At 40.3% G+C, this 15,801-nt stretch overlaps 1 protein-coding gene across 4 annotated transcripts; it reads right to left on the reverse strand.

Moving 5' to 3' along the window:
* Nucleotides 1–8,441: 8,441 nt before the first annotated feature.
* Nucleotides 8,442–14,528, reverse strand: pus7l (pseudouridine synthase 7 like). Of its 4 annotated transcripts, XM_040036073.1 has the most exons (11): nt 14,427–14,471; nt 14,296–14,325; nt 13,060–13,886; nt 12,535–12,694; nt 12,161–12,380; nt 11,411–11,509; nt 11,193–11,274; nt 10,684–10,849; nt 10,141–10,267; nt 9,126–9,179; nt 8,442–9,025 (listed from the first exon to the last, which is right to left on the reverse strand). In XM_040036073.1, exons 3-11 carry the CDS (start codon nt 13,847–13,849, stop codon nt 8,705–8,707), a joined length of 2,019 nt encoding a protein of 672 aa, XP_039892007.1. In that variant the 5' UTR covers nt 13,850–13,886; nt 14,296–14,325; nt 14,427–14,471; the 3' UTR covers nt 8,442–8,704. The 4 variants fall into 4 exon arrangements, 2 of the variants coding, with proteins under 2 accessions (XP_039892007.1, XP_039892008.1); XM_040036074.1 differs by lacking the exon at nt 14,296–14,325 and having other exon boundaries at nt 14,427–14,528; XR_005696412.1 differs by adding an exon at nt 9,553–9,702 and having other exon boundaries at nt 8,972–9,025; nt 13,060–14,523.
* Nucleotides 14,529–15,801: the final 1,273 nt, after the last annotated feature.

A 15,801-nucleotide genomic window follows, 5' to 3' on the forward strand; every position in this document is an offset into this window, starting at 1 on the left:
CCTCTCCCTCCTGGCTCACAGCTTCTTCTTCTTCTTGGTTGGCAACCAATGTTAAGGCGCATTACCGCCCCCTGGCTCACAGCTCAGTGGACATTTAGATGAGAAAATATATATTTGACACATTTAAGGAAAATACTAATAAATAAATAAATGTTCCCTTTAGATTTTTTTTGCTCTTTTTTGCTGTATAAAATAGTTGTTTTCTTTTACAATCATTCATCTTTTCAGCGCACCACTCCACGCTCTGTCCCATCTGTGAGCGCGGAACAACCAGTTACAACACAGCAGTTCGGGGATGACGTTGCACATATGGCTCCTCTGTAGGCCTATAAGAAAACCCGGACATTTTCATCCATCTCGAAAATCCCCCCGGACGCCCTGGACAGAATGTGAAAAGTGGACATGTCCGGGGAAAAGAGGACGGTTGGTCACCCTAATGTAGCTTCCACATCAGAGAAATGAAGCAAATGTGGAAGTATCTTAAACCTGCATTAAATAGCAATAGCTGTGGTTCCAAAAAGACTTCCAGTCCTATATAAGTCAGCGGGTTTAATATCCCGACAGTTTAGGTCATATTGAATACAAAATCAAATTGATTTTGTAAATCTTTGTCATACTATGTTTCAACAAGGAGGCTAATACCTGGTATGGTCATTCGCTAACAACTTATAGAAAACAAGTTGTTATCCAGTGAGCAAGTTGTTTCACATCCAGGCGCTCCCCCCTTCACATCTGGATTTCTTAAAAAACAACATGGGATCTTATTCAAAATGAGACTTCCAAAATCAGTGGGTGAGTTCCCTATAGCTATGTCTATTGATGCTAGCAGCTTCCTACCATTTCCAACATGCTATATGCTAAGCTAAGCTAACTATCGCCTAACTCTGACTTCCTAAAAAAAAAGTGTCCTAAAAAAGCTTGTATTGATTTAGTTTTTACTCACATTTTGGTAAATCCATAACAAAGGAAAAGGTCCCTAAATTAAAAACATTACTATAGAACATAATAAAACAACTTATCTGGTCATCTCTTAGCTTCATATGTAACGTTCAGGCACGAGAAATTATATATATATTCAGGTAGACCTAATGTTTCTGCTAAACACTGGTTGCAGTGCTGCAGTCTGGAACAAGCTATTGAACCCTCTTTCCTTTTCTCTCTTAACCAGTGGAGGGACACCATTAAAAATAATGAGCTTTCCTCTGTTTCTCTGTGCCTTGCAGTCAGTGAGAGTCTTCTGCTCTGGCACAGAGTCCACAGTGTAGGGCAGAGGTTTAACAGTTTTTTTTTTTTTTTATCTTAACTTTTACAATGTGAGAAAAATTCCCGGTTGTAGCAAGTAACCCATTAAGGGCTCACGTGGAGGCAGTTTACCACAATCCCGCTGGTGTGCCGGAGTGTGTAAAAAGTTGGGTCACAAACAGGGCAGGAAATTAACTTTTTCCATTGGCTGGACGTGGTACCTGGTCATATCCAAAAGTTAGCAACAGGCACATCTTATATTTTAGCAGCCAGATGTTTTATAGCTTTTTATTTATTTTATCTTAAAAAAAAAGAGAGATGTTGGAGCTGTGCTTTTTTCAGCTAGAAATGGAATTTGGCTAATGGTTATAAGATTAATTTTTCCACACAAAAAAGGGATTTCCTTAAACTCTAACTGGCACAGCAGGTTTGCTGTTTTTCACTGCTGCCTGAGCCGCACTCAAACCTGGCATCAGTGCTGCTCTACACATCTGCATCACATCATTTTAATAAAAAAGGAATGATATGAAATGTATACACTACCTTGAGACCGCCATTTTCATTTAGACACAACACACTACGCATTGTGGACTGACATTACACCTTTCATCATCATTGTTTTGTCCTATGAAGTGGTAGCACATCTAACATGTGCTACCAGTACCGTTCCTGCAGCACGGCAGCATTAACTTATCCCATAATCAATCTTGTTTCACTCATTCATTCCCCTCCGTTCCACTTGTCAATACCACAGCTGCAGTTACTGGGTCAGTTCATTTTCCACATGGAGGCATCTCACATGTGGGACACTGGAGAACACTAAAATGGGTGACAACCAGCCTCTGGGCAGCAAAGAGGTTGTGTGGTGTTACTGTTGAATGGCATGGTAGCATAATAAAAGGGCACGGCCATGTGCGTTTTTTAAAATTAAAAGAAAGGAAACATGCCCTGTTAGCTCGTGTACCAGTCCAAGAAATATATTTGGAGGAAAAACCCTAAACCAAATAATCTGAAAACATTCTCTTTTAATGACACTGTGTCAATCACAATCTGAATTTTGGGTTTTTATGCAGGAAGTGTCCAAAAACGTACCAGAAGGATAACAAGCGTTCGCTTTTTGATACTTCTATGTCAGCTCTTAAGTTACTGATACTATGGCAGGGCTGGTATATTGGCCAATATTAGCTATTTGCCAATATATCAGTATGAGCATTTATAACAGACGATAAATGAAAATTCAAAAACTAAAGAGGAAAAAAACCTTGGTCAACTATGTTGAGTAGTTTTGCTGCTATAGGGCAAGCAGCTGCAAGCAGAGTCAGGCATGGCTTAAATCAGTAATACACAACTTTTTTGCCAATAACAGAAGATGCTTTTTAAAACTACATCTTAAATAACAGCGTCAAAAAGAAAAGATTGGCCCACATACCAAATTTTTAAACCACTTTTTAAAGGTCTTTGTTTTGACAACAGCTTCCTTCGTGTTAGTTTCATTTCCCGCAAAATGACTAGAATCCAATCCAAGAAGCGCCACTGAACTCAGTGCATCATTTGAATAAACAAATACCTTAAATGTAAGTGTATGAGCAGGTTCACAGCAATGATGGGAATGTTTTCTTTTATTAGGAAGAGTCAAAACATATTTTGACACGGTAACAATAGCAGCGTTGCTCGTCCTTATCCCACCTCCCATGACAATGATCAGCCTCCAGTCTGGAGAATACTCCGCAGTGGTTACTGCATTAACACGGTAGACAGGACTTAGAAACAACAACAACACACACAGAGACAGAAACAGAGACTGACACAGAGACAGACCAGATCAAAACAAACACAGGTCCACCTGCATATCAGTGTCTGTCTAACTACACTGTCCACCACCTGTCAGTCAACTGAGTGAGGGACAGGCAGTTTAGAGAGGTCAAATGTGTTTATATGTTCAATCAGTGTGTGTGGGCATGTTTTGTATTTGTCAAACCAGAAACAGCAGTGTGCACTTCAAAAATTGCCCTTAATTTCACCATTAGTCATATATAGCATTTCATTGTTTTGCATTAGATTGCTAAGTGATTTTGCCTGCTTGCTTTCCTTACTTCTTTCATTGTTCATCCAGCATTCCTTCCTTTTGTCATATAAGGCTTCCTCCTCCTCAGTAACTACAGGAGCTTCCAAACCACTACCAGAAATGGCATAAACATATATTATTGAAGACTGAGTAAGAAACAACCAAATTTCACCAGGTAATGAAAAACTAGGAAAATTAAGAGTGATATACAGTGCTTCCTCATTTGATGGTGTCTTTCACAGCCTTTCCTCCATCTCTCTTTGTGAGGGGGAAAACGTCAGACCATATCAGTGCTAAATGTCTCTCATAACTTCCTTGTCATTCTCAGGCCTTTCAGCTACTGAGATGTGTAGTAAATTTGTCATCTTTGCTGCTGAAGTGGGTCAACATTTCTCCACAGCCGGCTGGATTGCGAATTAGCCCGAGAGTGAGGAGAAGTCACTCATCCCGTGTGTCAGTCACTCTTTGCCTATAATGTAGAGTGATACTACTCGGCACTGGTTTTAAACTGCAAGTGAGCTAAATGTTAGTGTAAAGCAAAACATTTCAAAGTACTCAATGTAAAAACAGTTTATTACTGTGAGCAATGATACTTCTGACGCTCAAAATATTAAAAGCAACCAAATCTCTGGTATAATAAAATATTATATTCATTTTAAATTAAGACAGCATGTTAATGCAAATATGCAATTAGCCAATCACATCAAAGCAACACAGCAGTGGATTTAGGCATGTAGACATGGTCAAGACTTTGCGGTGTGCTTGTCAGTGCCAGGCAGACTAAGCATTTCAGAAACTGGTCATCTACTGGGATTTTCCCACACAACCGTGTCTAGGATTACAGCAAATGGTCTCAAAAAGGCAAAATTTCCAATGAGCTGCAGTTCTCTGGGTGAAAATGGTTGATATCAGAGGTCAGAGGAGAATGGCCACACCTTCCATACCGATTACAACCAAGGTATGCAGAACGGTGTAAGGTCACACCTTGGAGCAGATAGGCTACAGCAGCAGACCACACCGGGTGCTACTCCTGGTATCTACAAACAAGAAACTAAGGCTACAGTTGAATTGAACAGTAGAAAACTGGAAAAACAATCAGATGAATCTTAATTTCTGCTGCCACATTAGGATGGTTGGGTCAGACAAGAACATGTCCACCTCTTTATGACCACAGTGTATCTTCTAATGGCTGCTTCTAGCAGGATAGCAAAGCTCATCTCAGATTGGTTCTTTAAACATGACAGTGAGTTCATGGGAGTCAAATGACCTCTAAGGTCGCCCAGATCTCAATCCAAGAGAACACCTATGGGATGTGGTGGAATGGGAGATTCCCATAATGGATGCGTAGCCCACAAATCTTCCACAACTGTTTGTGTCAATGTGGAGCAAAATCTCTAAGGAATGTTTCCAGCACCTTGTTGGATCAATGGAAAATTAAACGTTTAAGCTTATATCATTAGTTTAGTAGTTTTGAGATGGTTATTTTAGTTATTTTGCTCTTTGGATTTTGATTGGTGGAAGATGGATTGGATGGGTAGATCTTAAGGTTTAGCCACTGATAAGACTCTCTGTTTAAGAGTCTTGGTTTAAGACTGAAAATGACAAAATATCAATATATAACAGTGACCTAAAAACATTTGATACCCAGAGTACACCTGTGGCATTTAACAGAATGTTCAGTACTGTAGGATGTAGTCTGTGCGCTGTGCAAGCATGCAAGTTTGCCACAAAAATCTTCAACAAGTGAAGAAACTCATTAGTGCTGATGTATTTCTTTACCAGACAGTTTAGCTTACAGGCAGATATTTTATCAAGCAGTGCAATGGTTTGATGACAGCCTGCATGTCAGAACCCACCTTTAACAACAACACCCATACAGGCAGTCGCTTTTCATATTACTTACAGTGATAGCTATTAAGAATAGCTCAGAGGTATGACCAGCATGAGTTATTCATGAGATTGGTTTCATATGCTGGTGTCTGTAAACATTCTCATCAAAATTCCATAAATTAGTCACACGAGGCAAAGCTGGCTCCGTTTTAATCCAGATCGAAAGCTGCCCCTTAGCAACGTAATTACACCCGAGTTTTATCCTTCATTATGCTTTTTATTGGTTCTTAAAATGGCTCTCTCACTGGTCCACCGCTCTATGTTTAAACGAGAGGGGATCATGTGAACTGGAGGGCTGGATTCAGTCACAGAAAAGGAGTGCACTGAAATCCTAAACATTATCATTTAACCTTTCAGCTATGTGGGGCAGCTGCTGTTCTCTCAGATAAGATGATGAGCATAATACCAGTTTGGAAAATAGTAAACTGGTGAACACTTAAGGAGTCCATACTCTACAAAGTAGTTTAAACCACTTTACTGTGTGACACTACACCGCTAGGAGTACCTGTGACGTTTGCTTGACTAATATGGTGTGTTTTCGCCATCTGGTGGTATCTGTTTGACAGTGTAATAAATCCATGCCAGTGCTCCAAATGGAAATATGAGTATCTTAACCCTGGAGAACCAATGGGGTCAGAGCCGACCCCATTGGTTTTCTAGGGAAACCATGGGGTCAAATTTGACCCCATGGGTTCTCCAGGGTTAATAGGAAACAAGCCATATGCAGATTAAATCCAATGGTGAAAAAATGGATAGCTGCATTATTCCAACACATTGCCTTGTCAGTCTATAAATAAGAGAACAATCTAAAAGGACTGGTATTAATAGAGCACTTTTTAACTGAGCGGTCAAAGTGCTTTTTAGTGCAAGTCTGATTCACCCAACTACGCACTCAGTGCTTTTTATTCTATGCCTAAGCACATTATATAACATTCACACACTCACATTATGATGAATCTATCAGCATTCATCACCAAGGATGCTTGGGCATGGACATGCTTGGGTAGGAGCTGGAGATTGAACCATAAATCTTTTGACTGGTATAAAACCCCCTGAGCCTCCCGAGCCCCAGCTGCCCATCAAGGCTAGTCTAGGAGAGGATATCACTTACTGTGATTTAATCAATTTTTTAAAGCATCTAGATAATTTGGAAGAATACATTTCAAACCCCCATGAAAGATTTATTTATTTGCACTTCTTTAAAAAATAAATAAGAAATAAGGTAACGCTTGATAATCACAGTGACATAACATAAAGTCTGTTCAATTTAAATCTTTCTAGTTAGGAAGCATAAACATTTGCAAATCCATTTCATCAAAGTGATAACAGGTGGAGAAGCAACAACAAGATAAGCCCCAGAAAGGAAATGGTTTCACAGGTGGTGGCCACAGATCAGTGCTCGTTCCTTATCCTTCCTCTACTCTTGCTTATTGCTAGTGTGCTTGTCACTATTGGCAGCGTGAGATCATGTTTAGGCATGCCTCTGATGAGACAGTGGATGGTGTCCTGGGGAATCTCCTTTCAGACCTGGATGAGTGCATCCGTAAGCATCTGTGGCCCAATTTGCCTCAGCTGGATTCAGGTTTACCAAATGTGACGGTGGTTCAGTGGCATCAATACATCAGTTATCCATGAGCGTCTCTTTCTGGTGCAGAGTATTGCCAACCCCATGTCACTAGCATAAGGTCTAACATGGATGTGGAGATCTGCGTGTTGCTCTAAGAATATTCTTCACCAGACCATCAGTGACCCATTGCCTAACTGGTCATGCTGGATGATCTTGCAGTCAGCAAAACATTTACCACAATGTCTCCAGACTCTTTCAGGACTGTTACACGTGCTCAGTGTGAACTTGATCTTATCTGTGAAGAGAATAGGGCATCAGTGGCAGACCTGCCAGTCCCGGTGTTCTTTGGTGAAAGTCAGTTGATCTGTATGGTGCTGAGCTGTGAGCACAGGTAACTCTGCCAGATGTTGCCACCTCACCTCATACTATTGGAGTCCGTTTCTGACAGGTACACTGGAGGCCATTTTCAGGGCTCTGGCAGTGGGTTAATGCTTTTCAATGACCCTGTCCTGCTCTCCTCACTCAATGTTGGAGACTATGCTGGGAGACACTTTAAATATTCTTGTGATAGCACATATTGATATGCCTTGCTGAGCAATCAGAATGGCAGTTGTGTAATCTAAATGCTACATAAGCCGGGATAAGAAGAGAACAGGGAGATGGAGTCCACCTGCAAAACAACTTTAAAACGACAACTGGGGAGAAGGGAAAAAGCAGACTCCAATCATGCCAGCAAAATGCTCCCAACAGCACAACAGAGGCTCTGGAACCTCTTTGGCTACATTCAAACTGCAGGTCTTAATGCTCAATTCCAATTTTTTGATCAAATCCGCTCTAGTGTGAACCCTCAAAGCGGCCCGCATGCGCAAAAGAAGACGTCACACACAACGTGCTCTGTTTAGACCCAGACCAAACGTATTGTTTGACTGATGGCCCTTAATCTACGGACTTTACGTTTCCCAATTTTGCTTTAAGTTATATTGTTATTTACATATGGCCTAATAATTATCCTTATTGCTGTTTTAGAGAGGAGCGGTGCTTCAAAGGATAGTTGCAGATTTCTGTCAGAATCTGCAGATTATACAGTACAAATAAAATGTTCATGTTTCTCCAACGCTGTCTTCCCAACAGTTTCACTGGATGGCCAGGAAGCATTCACGATGTCTTCTTGTGCCCTTCTCCGGCGCTAATTGCCGTCTGTCTTGTGTCAGTGACGTAAAAGACGGATTTAATGCGACATGACCGTTCAAACCGCAGTCGCTTTCTAAAACATCAGATACGTATCGGATTCAGTACCACATACGAAAGTGACCCAGATTGGATTTGAAAATATCGGATTTGTGCCGTTCATACTGTCATACCATGATCGGATATGGGTCGCATAAGGTCAAAAAAGTTGGATTTGATGCGCCTTCGCCTGCAGTGTGAACAAAGCCTTTGTGAAGGTCAAAGGTTATTGGTCTCTCTTTTTTAAATTAAAAAAAAAAATCACATGCACATTTTAAGTGGACTTAGTTAAGATTGCAGTTAATTTCTGAAATTTTAGGTCAATGCTTTATTATCTTTAAGATGGAGAGTGAGGAGTTGAACCCACTCAAATTGTGTTTTTAAGATTTCAAACTTAAACATTCTGAATGAAAATACAGAAATTTTTTTTTATAAAAATCAGAAACTTTGTTGTTTTACAGGATTTATTTATGGCACGAGAAACATACTGCATGAATTCTTTTACATATACATTTGTTCACATTTGGCAGTGGCCTCCTTTCATTATGCTTTTTGAAGTGCACAATATGATTTTTCTTTATACTTACGGTCTTCAACAACAAACTAAAAGACTACTAGTAACATAATAACGGTCAATGAAAGTACAAAGTATTGTAGAAAAGCTGTTTTCTTCTCCTTCAAACAAATGCAACAGCTATGTCCTCCTTTAACCTTCAGGGGTCACACTTCATGATCTCTCTGAGGCAGATGGTAGCATAGCACGAGGAGTCCAAGTCGAAGTTTAACGTGAGAGTGAGCGACTCCGAACCTGCCATCGTTCTTCCACCCTCTCTGCTGGCTGCTCTCTGCAGCTGATACCTGAGGTTGTGCGGCACTGCCAGCAGGGGGCGGTAGCAGCCAGGCAGGTTCAGTTTGAGGCTGCTGACTCTGAAGCGGCAATCTTCCAGTCCATCTCTGACCAGCCTCTCTCGGTACCAAGTTCCCATGGCATTTTCTGGATACTTCACAGTGTTTCCTGGCATCGGTAACACAACCTGGCAGAACAATAATATAACAAGTAGCAACTGCAGTGTTACTGTAGTGTACAAAAAACAGCATTTGGCAGAGACACAAATAGCTCCAAACACTCCCTACTTGTTCTAGTTTATAGATACCGTCTTGCTCCTCTTTATCTGTCACCACATGGATCTAGAAGAAGGCACAAACACAAAGTTAGTGGCACTGACAGGGTGTTTGAAAAAAGTGACAACGTGTCCTCACATCGAAAATGTGTCCTGTGACCAAAAGTGCACAAAAAAATGTGTCACTAAATAATCCTATTTACTGTTGAAATTACCAGGAGGTATTTCTGGACTGCAGCAGCAGCAAAAGTACAGTAAGTGAAACCATAACAAAGTTACTGTTGTAAATCACAGCCTCAACAAGCAGAAAAAAAAGGAAGTAACCACAGTTTTCACCTCTATTCTGTCCTTTCATGCACACTAAAAAGGGTAGTTTACCTCACTAAAAGGAAACAAATAGAAACAATAAATAATTAATTGATAAAAAAATTTTAACGCACTGTTTGCTGATATACTTCGTGTTGTTCTCACCCCCCATTCTAACCCCAGCTTTGCAGTTTCAGGCCAAGATTATGCTTTCATTTCTCCAGCTTGGATTCTTAAATGCCACTCCTCCTTTATCCCCTCCTTTGGTGTTTGGCCTGTGCAAACTTTACTTTGAAAAATAAGACAAAACTTAAGCTCACACGTGCATGAACATGTGAACACACAGGAGGAAACACTCAGCTTTGGATGTGCTTGTACTGGAAATACTGTGTGGTTTAAGCGGTGGGCACTGCCTGGGTAGCATGCAGGACGCAGCACACATGACTGTACCAAGTTTAAGATAGAAAAATTCAAGGATCTGGTAAATGTGTGAAAACGAATGCGGGAACTACAATTCTAGCATTTAGGTCCACGATAACGTCAACAAGCTGGTTCCTGTACTTCTGTGATAATGTTTGTCACAGATGCAACAAAGTCACAAAGCCTGGAAAAGTGTTTGCTCTGATTATAACACAAAGCTATCCTAATTACTCCTGAGCTATCTTTTTAATCAGTTATCCCTTTTAAAAGATCTCCTTTTCCTGTTTTATCTGCCTTCTTACCTGAGCCATGCTGGTTTCTCTAGCATCTTCCATTTTGTTTTGACCTTGTCGTAACCACACCAGGTCACCTCTTCGGACACTATGACCCATTGTAGTTAGCCTGTGTGCCGCCGCCTCGTTCCAAACTCTGACAATCACAAGAACATCGACATCATTTTTCAAATTAAAGATCTAAAGCACTGAGATGGCGTGTTATTAAAAATACTGTTTGGCTTTTATTTAACATTTATTTTAATTTCCTAATAAATAAAAGAAACCACTTATTTGGGCTACACCTAAGGCCAATTTATCTCCCTCACCTATAATGGAAACCAGCTTTAATAAATGCACGACTTTTTTTTTTTTTTTTTACATATCGCTATCTGTCAAACCTGTTTATGTGTTACTTTCAAAGATTTTTATTTAATATCATAAAAAATAGTCAAAGACGTGCCCCGCCTTGTGCCCTATGACAGATGAGACAGGCTTCAACTCCCCCGCAACCCTGAACAGGAGAAGCAGTTAAGATAATGGATGGATGGGTAGATTCTCCTTGCAGCTGACCTGCTACAGTAAGCGTGAGGGTAGAAAATCCTCATGCTGTGTGGCAGGCTGAGCCAGGCTTGGTCACATCCATCAGGACCTGTACCATAGCGGTTCAGGGCCCGCAGCATCAACCGCTCCCTGGGCTTGGACAACGGCATCAAAGCTAAGGACTCCTTAGCGTTATCTGGAGTGGAGAGGGGTGAAAGACAGAAAAATAAAACGACAAAACATATTGAAATTGCAAATTCTAAAAAAAGCATTTGCATGACGTTAATTTAGTCACATTTCATAAACCAAGTCTTGGTTTATGAAATGTGTCATGAATTCACTAGAACAGCAGACGCTGACATTACAGAATCATAAGGTTTTAGCCAAACATGGATGATGAATTTCAGCCAACTTTCAAAAATAAATAGAGGAACAGATCATCACACTGTTCTGCAAAAAAACCTCAGATTCAGCAAAGAATAGTTCTCATTTTAGAAATTTCTGAAGGAAGAAAAAGCTCCCATAAAACTAAAACAAACCTGTTTGGAGGAAGTGTCTCTTTGCATGACTCTGAGGATCATCGCCTTCCTCTGGAGTGAAGAAGAGACGTACAGCACTCACCTGACACACACATTACATACAGTAACTCAACAATGTGCTGTTTTCACTGAGCAATGCCGGTCGTGGATAAGCTTTATATGACCGTAACCAACAGTATTATCATCTTGAATACATAGCGAATGTCTCAAACGCTCACCATATCCTCTTTCAGTAGAGCTAGTCCTACTCGATCAGACTGAACGCTCTGTCCACTCCCAAACCTCTGTGGTCCGTAGTAGTTGACAAACCCTCTGGCCTACAGTGAAAAACATCAGAGGTCAATGTGTGGTGGTGGCTATGTAGCTTGTATGAAGCAGACATTCTGGACCAACAAAACCACTTGCTAATGAGCAGACATATTTTAAAACTCTATCAGGAAAGACATGATTAGTCGAGGACTAATTTCAGCTGTGGCTTCTTGACAGCCACCCTTCCACTGAGACCTTTTCTGATGAGGCTTCAGTGAATAGCAGCTCAGCTTTGCTGGATTTTTCCCCCTCCTATTTTTAAAGGACATGACGTTCAGATTCTGTTTTTCTGCTGCAGTGAGGTTTTTTTTAGGATTACCACTTCTTCTTTTTTCCTCTATTTGTTCACTTTCCTCAGATTTTGGAGGACTACACTGAGGTATACCATGTTTTTAGCTAATAGCTCTTTGAGAATCACCTTGTTGGTCAAACTGTGATATCTTTGCATTATTAGAATCAACTAAATAAACTTTAACAAATGAAGAGTTTTTGTATACAATTCAAAATGTATTCTATGCCAAGCTGTGCACGTGCAGACACAACACTGGTTCATTATTTAAGTTAGGTGCCTTTTTAAGCTTGTCAATGTCCAATAAAAAAAAAAACTTTATTTAATAAAACATTAAAGAAAGCCTGAAAACCTAAAACTCAAAATATACCTTGACATTCTCCACTGCTTCTTTCACCAGTGCTGCCAGCCGTGTGTGCACGTCTCCGCCAGAGGAGTGCGTGTCACCGGCACCGTGTGGTCTCAGGTCCCGGACAACCAGGTCGAAGTGATTCCCCTGCAGTCGTCCAAGCCGGAGAGGCTCGCTGACAGAACGCACCTGAAACACGCGGATCCCTCTGTTCTGAAACTCTGCATTCTTCTCTTTCAACCTAGTCACACAAAATGCAAAATATATAAATAGTATTTCAAGAAGAACTCTAACATAACACAACTTTTGATGCTTTTATCCCATGATTTGTAAATAAGAAAAAGAAAAAATATATATATATATACTCAAAATGCATGAAAGAAACACAGCAGTACCGTTGAGGTGAGACCTTCTTTACCACCATGGACTGGTAGGTGATTGCTCTCTTATCCTTAATCCCAGCATAGGTGAAATCAGATGGCAGGACCCCGAGAGCTGCTGCCATGTAGCTGATGGCCTCCAGAGTCTCAAGGTTTTCCTTACACAGAGTGAACGCTGGAAAAACACGCAAAAAACATCTATATTTTTATCACATTTGAAAATGTTCCCTATGGGAAATCTGATTTTTTTAAACCATCTTTGATTTTCATTTTCTTAACCTGTGTCATCCTGCCCTTCTCACTAAGAGTTTTCCTGTCTTTTTCTCCTGCTTTGACCGATTCAAATCACAATTACTGTGATAATAAAGCTGCCATAATTATTTTATTTATATTTAAAATTCTTCATTCTTCTTCAGCTTTTTCTATATTATTTATTTGTTTACTTAAAGTAGGTAATTTGATCTAAAGCATTAACCTTGGGGTTTTCTCCTGTTTTTTACATTTTATAAATGATCAATAACATGCAATGCTATGCCTTACCAGTGTAAACTTCATCATCTTTACGTTCCTCTGCTGTTCGCTTCTTTGGCCTCCCTCGCTCCCTCAGCCTAACTGAGATCGATGTCCTCCCCTGGTCATTGAAGCTTTTAGTCTCCACCAGTTTCCCGAACCTTCGATTCAGGAAGTGATGGACTGCCGTCCTGTGCTCCTTATTGTCATCAGGTCCAAACGTATAGGACGAACCTCTCACTTTGGCATCTATAAATCTGAAAAAGTCCTCAGCCTCATCCTCCTTAACAAGCTGGGAGAGCTCTCTGTAGTCTGGGTCCTCCCTCACCCTGATCTCAGGCTGAATGGTGACAGTCATGAGAAAAGGGAAGCGGTGTCTGACAGCTCGGTGGACACTGGCTCTCTGATGTTTGTCAGCAAAGGAACCAAGGGAAAGCTCCAGCTCAGGTGGATTTTTATCTCTGAGAGTTAACACAAACTGCTCGAGCTCCTCACTGACCGACTGACCTAAAATCACACCTAAATCTAAACTCCCTAGACTAGGGAGTGGGTCGTGTACCCCCCAATCCAGAGGGACATCAGCATCCTGTGAGGCTGAAGAATGACTGTCCTCTTTATATTCTGCATTGGTTCTGTCATTTCCAACTGAAGAGGCACAGCCCGGTGTCTGTGTGGCTGCTGCTGTGTTAACATGCTGTCCATAGATATCTATTTCAGTCACCACAAAATCCTCAATGAAGTTTTTGATGCTTCCAAGAAAGCCTTCATGGTTTGATATGAAGCATGCAGGGACATTCACAGCCTCACTAACCTGCTTCATGATCAATATATCTAAAAAGAGATGTTTTTACTTACTCCTGAGGGTAAAAGAGGCAGAAATAAAACGTTATCAAAACCTGCTTCAATGTAACTGAAGACACATGTCATACCGTGTCATTGTTATAAAGCAAAATTCAATGAAAATGAGGGCAATTTCAAAACGAGAGGATACATGCAAATCGGGAAACGTTAAAAACGTACGGCAGTAATGTTTTTTTGCTTACTTGAGATTTTTAAAACATCTGTAACACACCTGTGCGAAATACGAAGAGATGCTAATACATGACAAACGAGATTTGAGTCGGATTTTAAGCCTGCTAGTGTCGCCGCACACCATTAAAATAATGGCAGAATTCTATCGGCGATTTATTTCCGTGTAAGTTCTTTTACTGAGAGCAAAGCAATCCGTCTATTTCGAGTAAACCTAAATCCTTCACATAAACCTACCTCGACATTGATAGCAGAGAGCTGTGGCTGCTATACAAAAGAAAGCAGGTTACGTTACTATTCTTTGAATGATAATATAAATGTCTAAATGATTAATTATCGTAAATTAACGGTTTATTTACAGCACAAACCTGCAGGCGCCAAGTAAACAACACGCCTGTAAACACAACCACGCTGAATGACTTCGGTATTCTTCCGGGTCATGTGACCATCATATGACTTTTCTTAAAGAGACAGGCAGGTTAGGGCAACGCAGAACCCAGATGTGGACCCCCTAGTAGGAGGGTTATGGGCAGATGGTTCTGACCTCTGGGCCATATTTGAAACCTTAGAGACATGAATGAACAACATACACAAAAATGTTTATTTATAAGTGCAACATACATTTATTCTTATTCTTATTAACATTCTTGCTTAGGGGGAAGTTTTTTGGTTTTTTGTTCAGTAAACATAATTTTTTAAGGGATTTTTACATGTGGTTTAATGACGTAAGTAATGGTTCATCACTCGAGTAACATCCTTTTTTTAGTGTTTGAATGAGTCCTGTCACTGTGGCTTCACTAAAAATGAAATAGTCAGTTCATCAGCCACCGAAAAAACAACAACTTTGAAATACCATGAGAAAACCTAGAGAGCTGTTGGTCCACACCAGTTAAAAAAATTAAATGAAACTCTTGCTTTGTGAAGGAACTATTAAGAAATGTGAGGCAATTGTGTGGCAACATTAGAGCCTTTGGAACAACTAGTTGGGTGTTTAAATTCCTGCCAGGTCATGCATCCAGTAAGGATCCAAAATCAAATATTCACTCTTACCAAGAAACACTTGGTAGCTCAGTACAATAACATCAGTACAAGACAGATATTATCACACATCAGTCTATCTGCACATGTTTTAGAGGGAGAGAGTCAGACCCCCTTTGGTCCTGAATGCATATTTCTATAAGGGGGGTATTACTTACAACTAGTAAGGATGCCCTCATAAAGTGTTATCTGTCTGAAAAGTCAGTCAGTGATTTAGGTGTGCTTTTCTGAAAAGATTCACATGGCTGTATAGGAATCCTTCAATATGTTTCAGGGTGAGCTGCTGAGTAGCCACAGTGCAAATGTTCCTTATAAAGATGAAAGATTCCAAAAACAATGGTGACATTGGGAGAAACACTCTGTCTTCTCATAAATGCAAAATTCAAAATACAGAACTACTTCAGTGATGGATTTCAGAAGATCAGAATCTTATTTCAACATGTTGTAAGACTGACAAGGTATTGTGTTCATTCATAAGTATATACAGATCTTATTAATAACACATGCAAAACCTGTATTATTTAAACTTTTTTAAGCTACTTTCAGCTGCTCCCTTGTTAGAAGGAGACATCACAGCGGGTAGCCCCACATGTTTGACTTGGCAGCATTTTTACCCCAGATGCCCTCCTTCATGCAGTCCTCCCTCTATCCAGACTTGTAACAGTCATTATACTAGCTTGTGTACTCCTAGCTGGAATTTGTGTC

This window comes from Simochromis diagramma, unplaced genomic scaffold (assembly GCF_900408965.1).
Source record: "Simochromis diagramma unplaced genomic scaffold, fSimDia1.1 OVJJ01000816.1, whole genome shotgun sequence".
In the NCBI taxonomy this organism is placed as follows: Eukaryota; Metazoa; Chordata; class Actinopteri; order Cichliformes; family Cichlidae; genus Simochromis; species Simochromis diagramma.

Bases quoted from the DNA above. Each gene is read 5' to 3' on its own strand.
- pus7l (XM_040036074.1), bottom strand. From the start codon at position 13,849: ATGAAGCAGGTTAGTGAGGCTGTGAATGTCCCTGCATGCTTCATATCA. The intron at 11,510-12,160 runs GTATATTTTGAG...TTTTCACTGTAG, and splicing joins AAGCAGTGGAGAATGTCAAG to GCCAGAGGGTTTGTCAACTA. The intron at 9,026-9,125 runs GTAGGGAGTGTT...TTGTTCTGCCAG, and splicing joins GTATCTATAAACTAGAACAA to GTTGTGTTACCGATGCCAGG.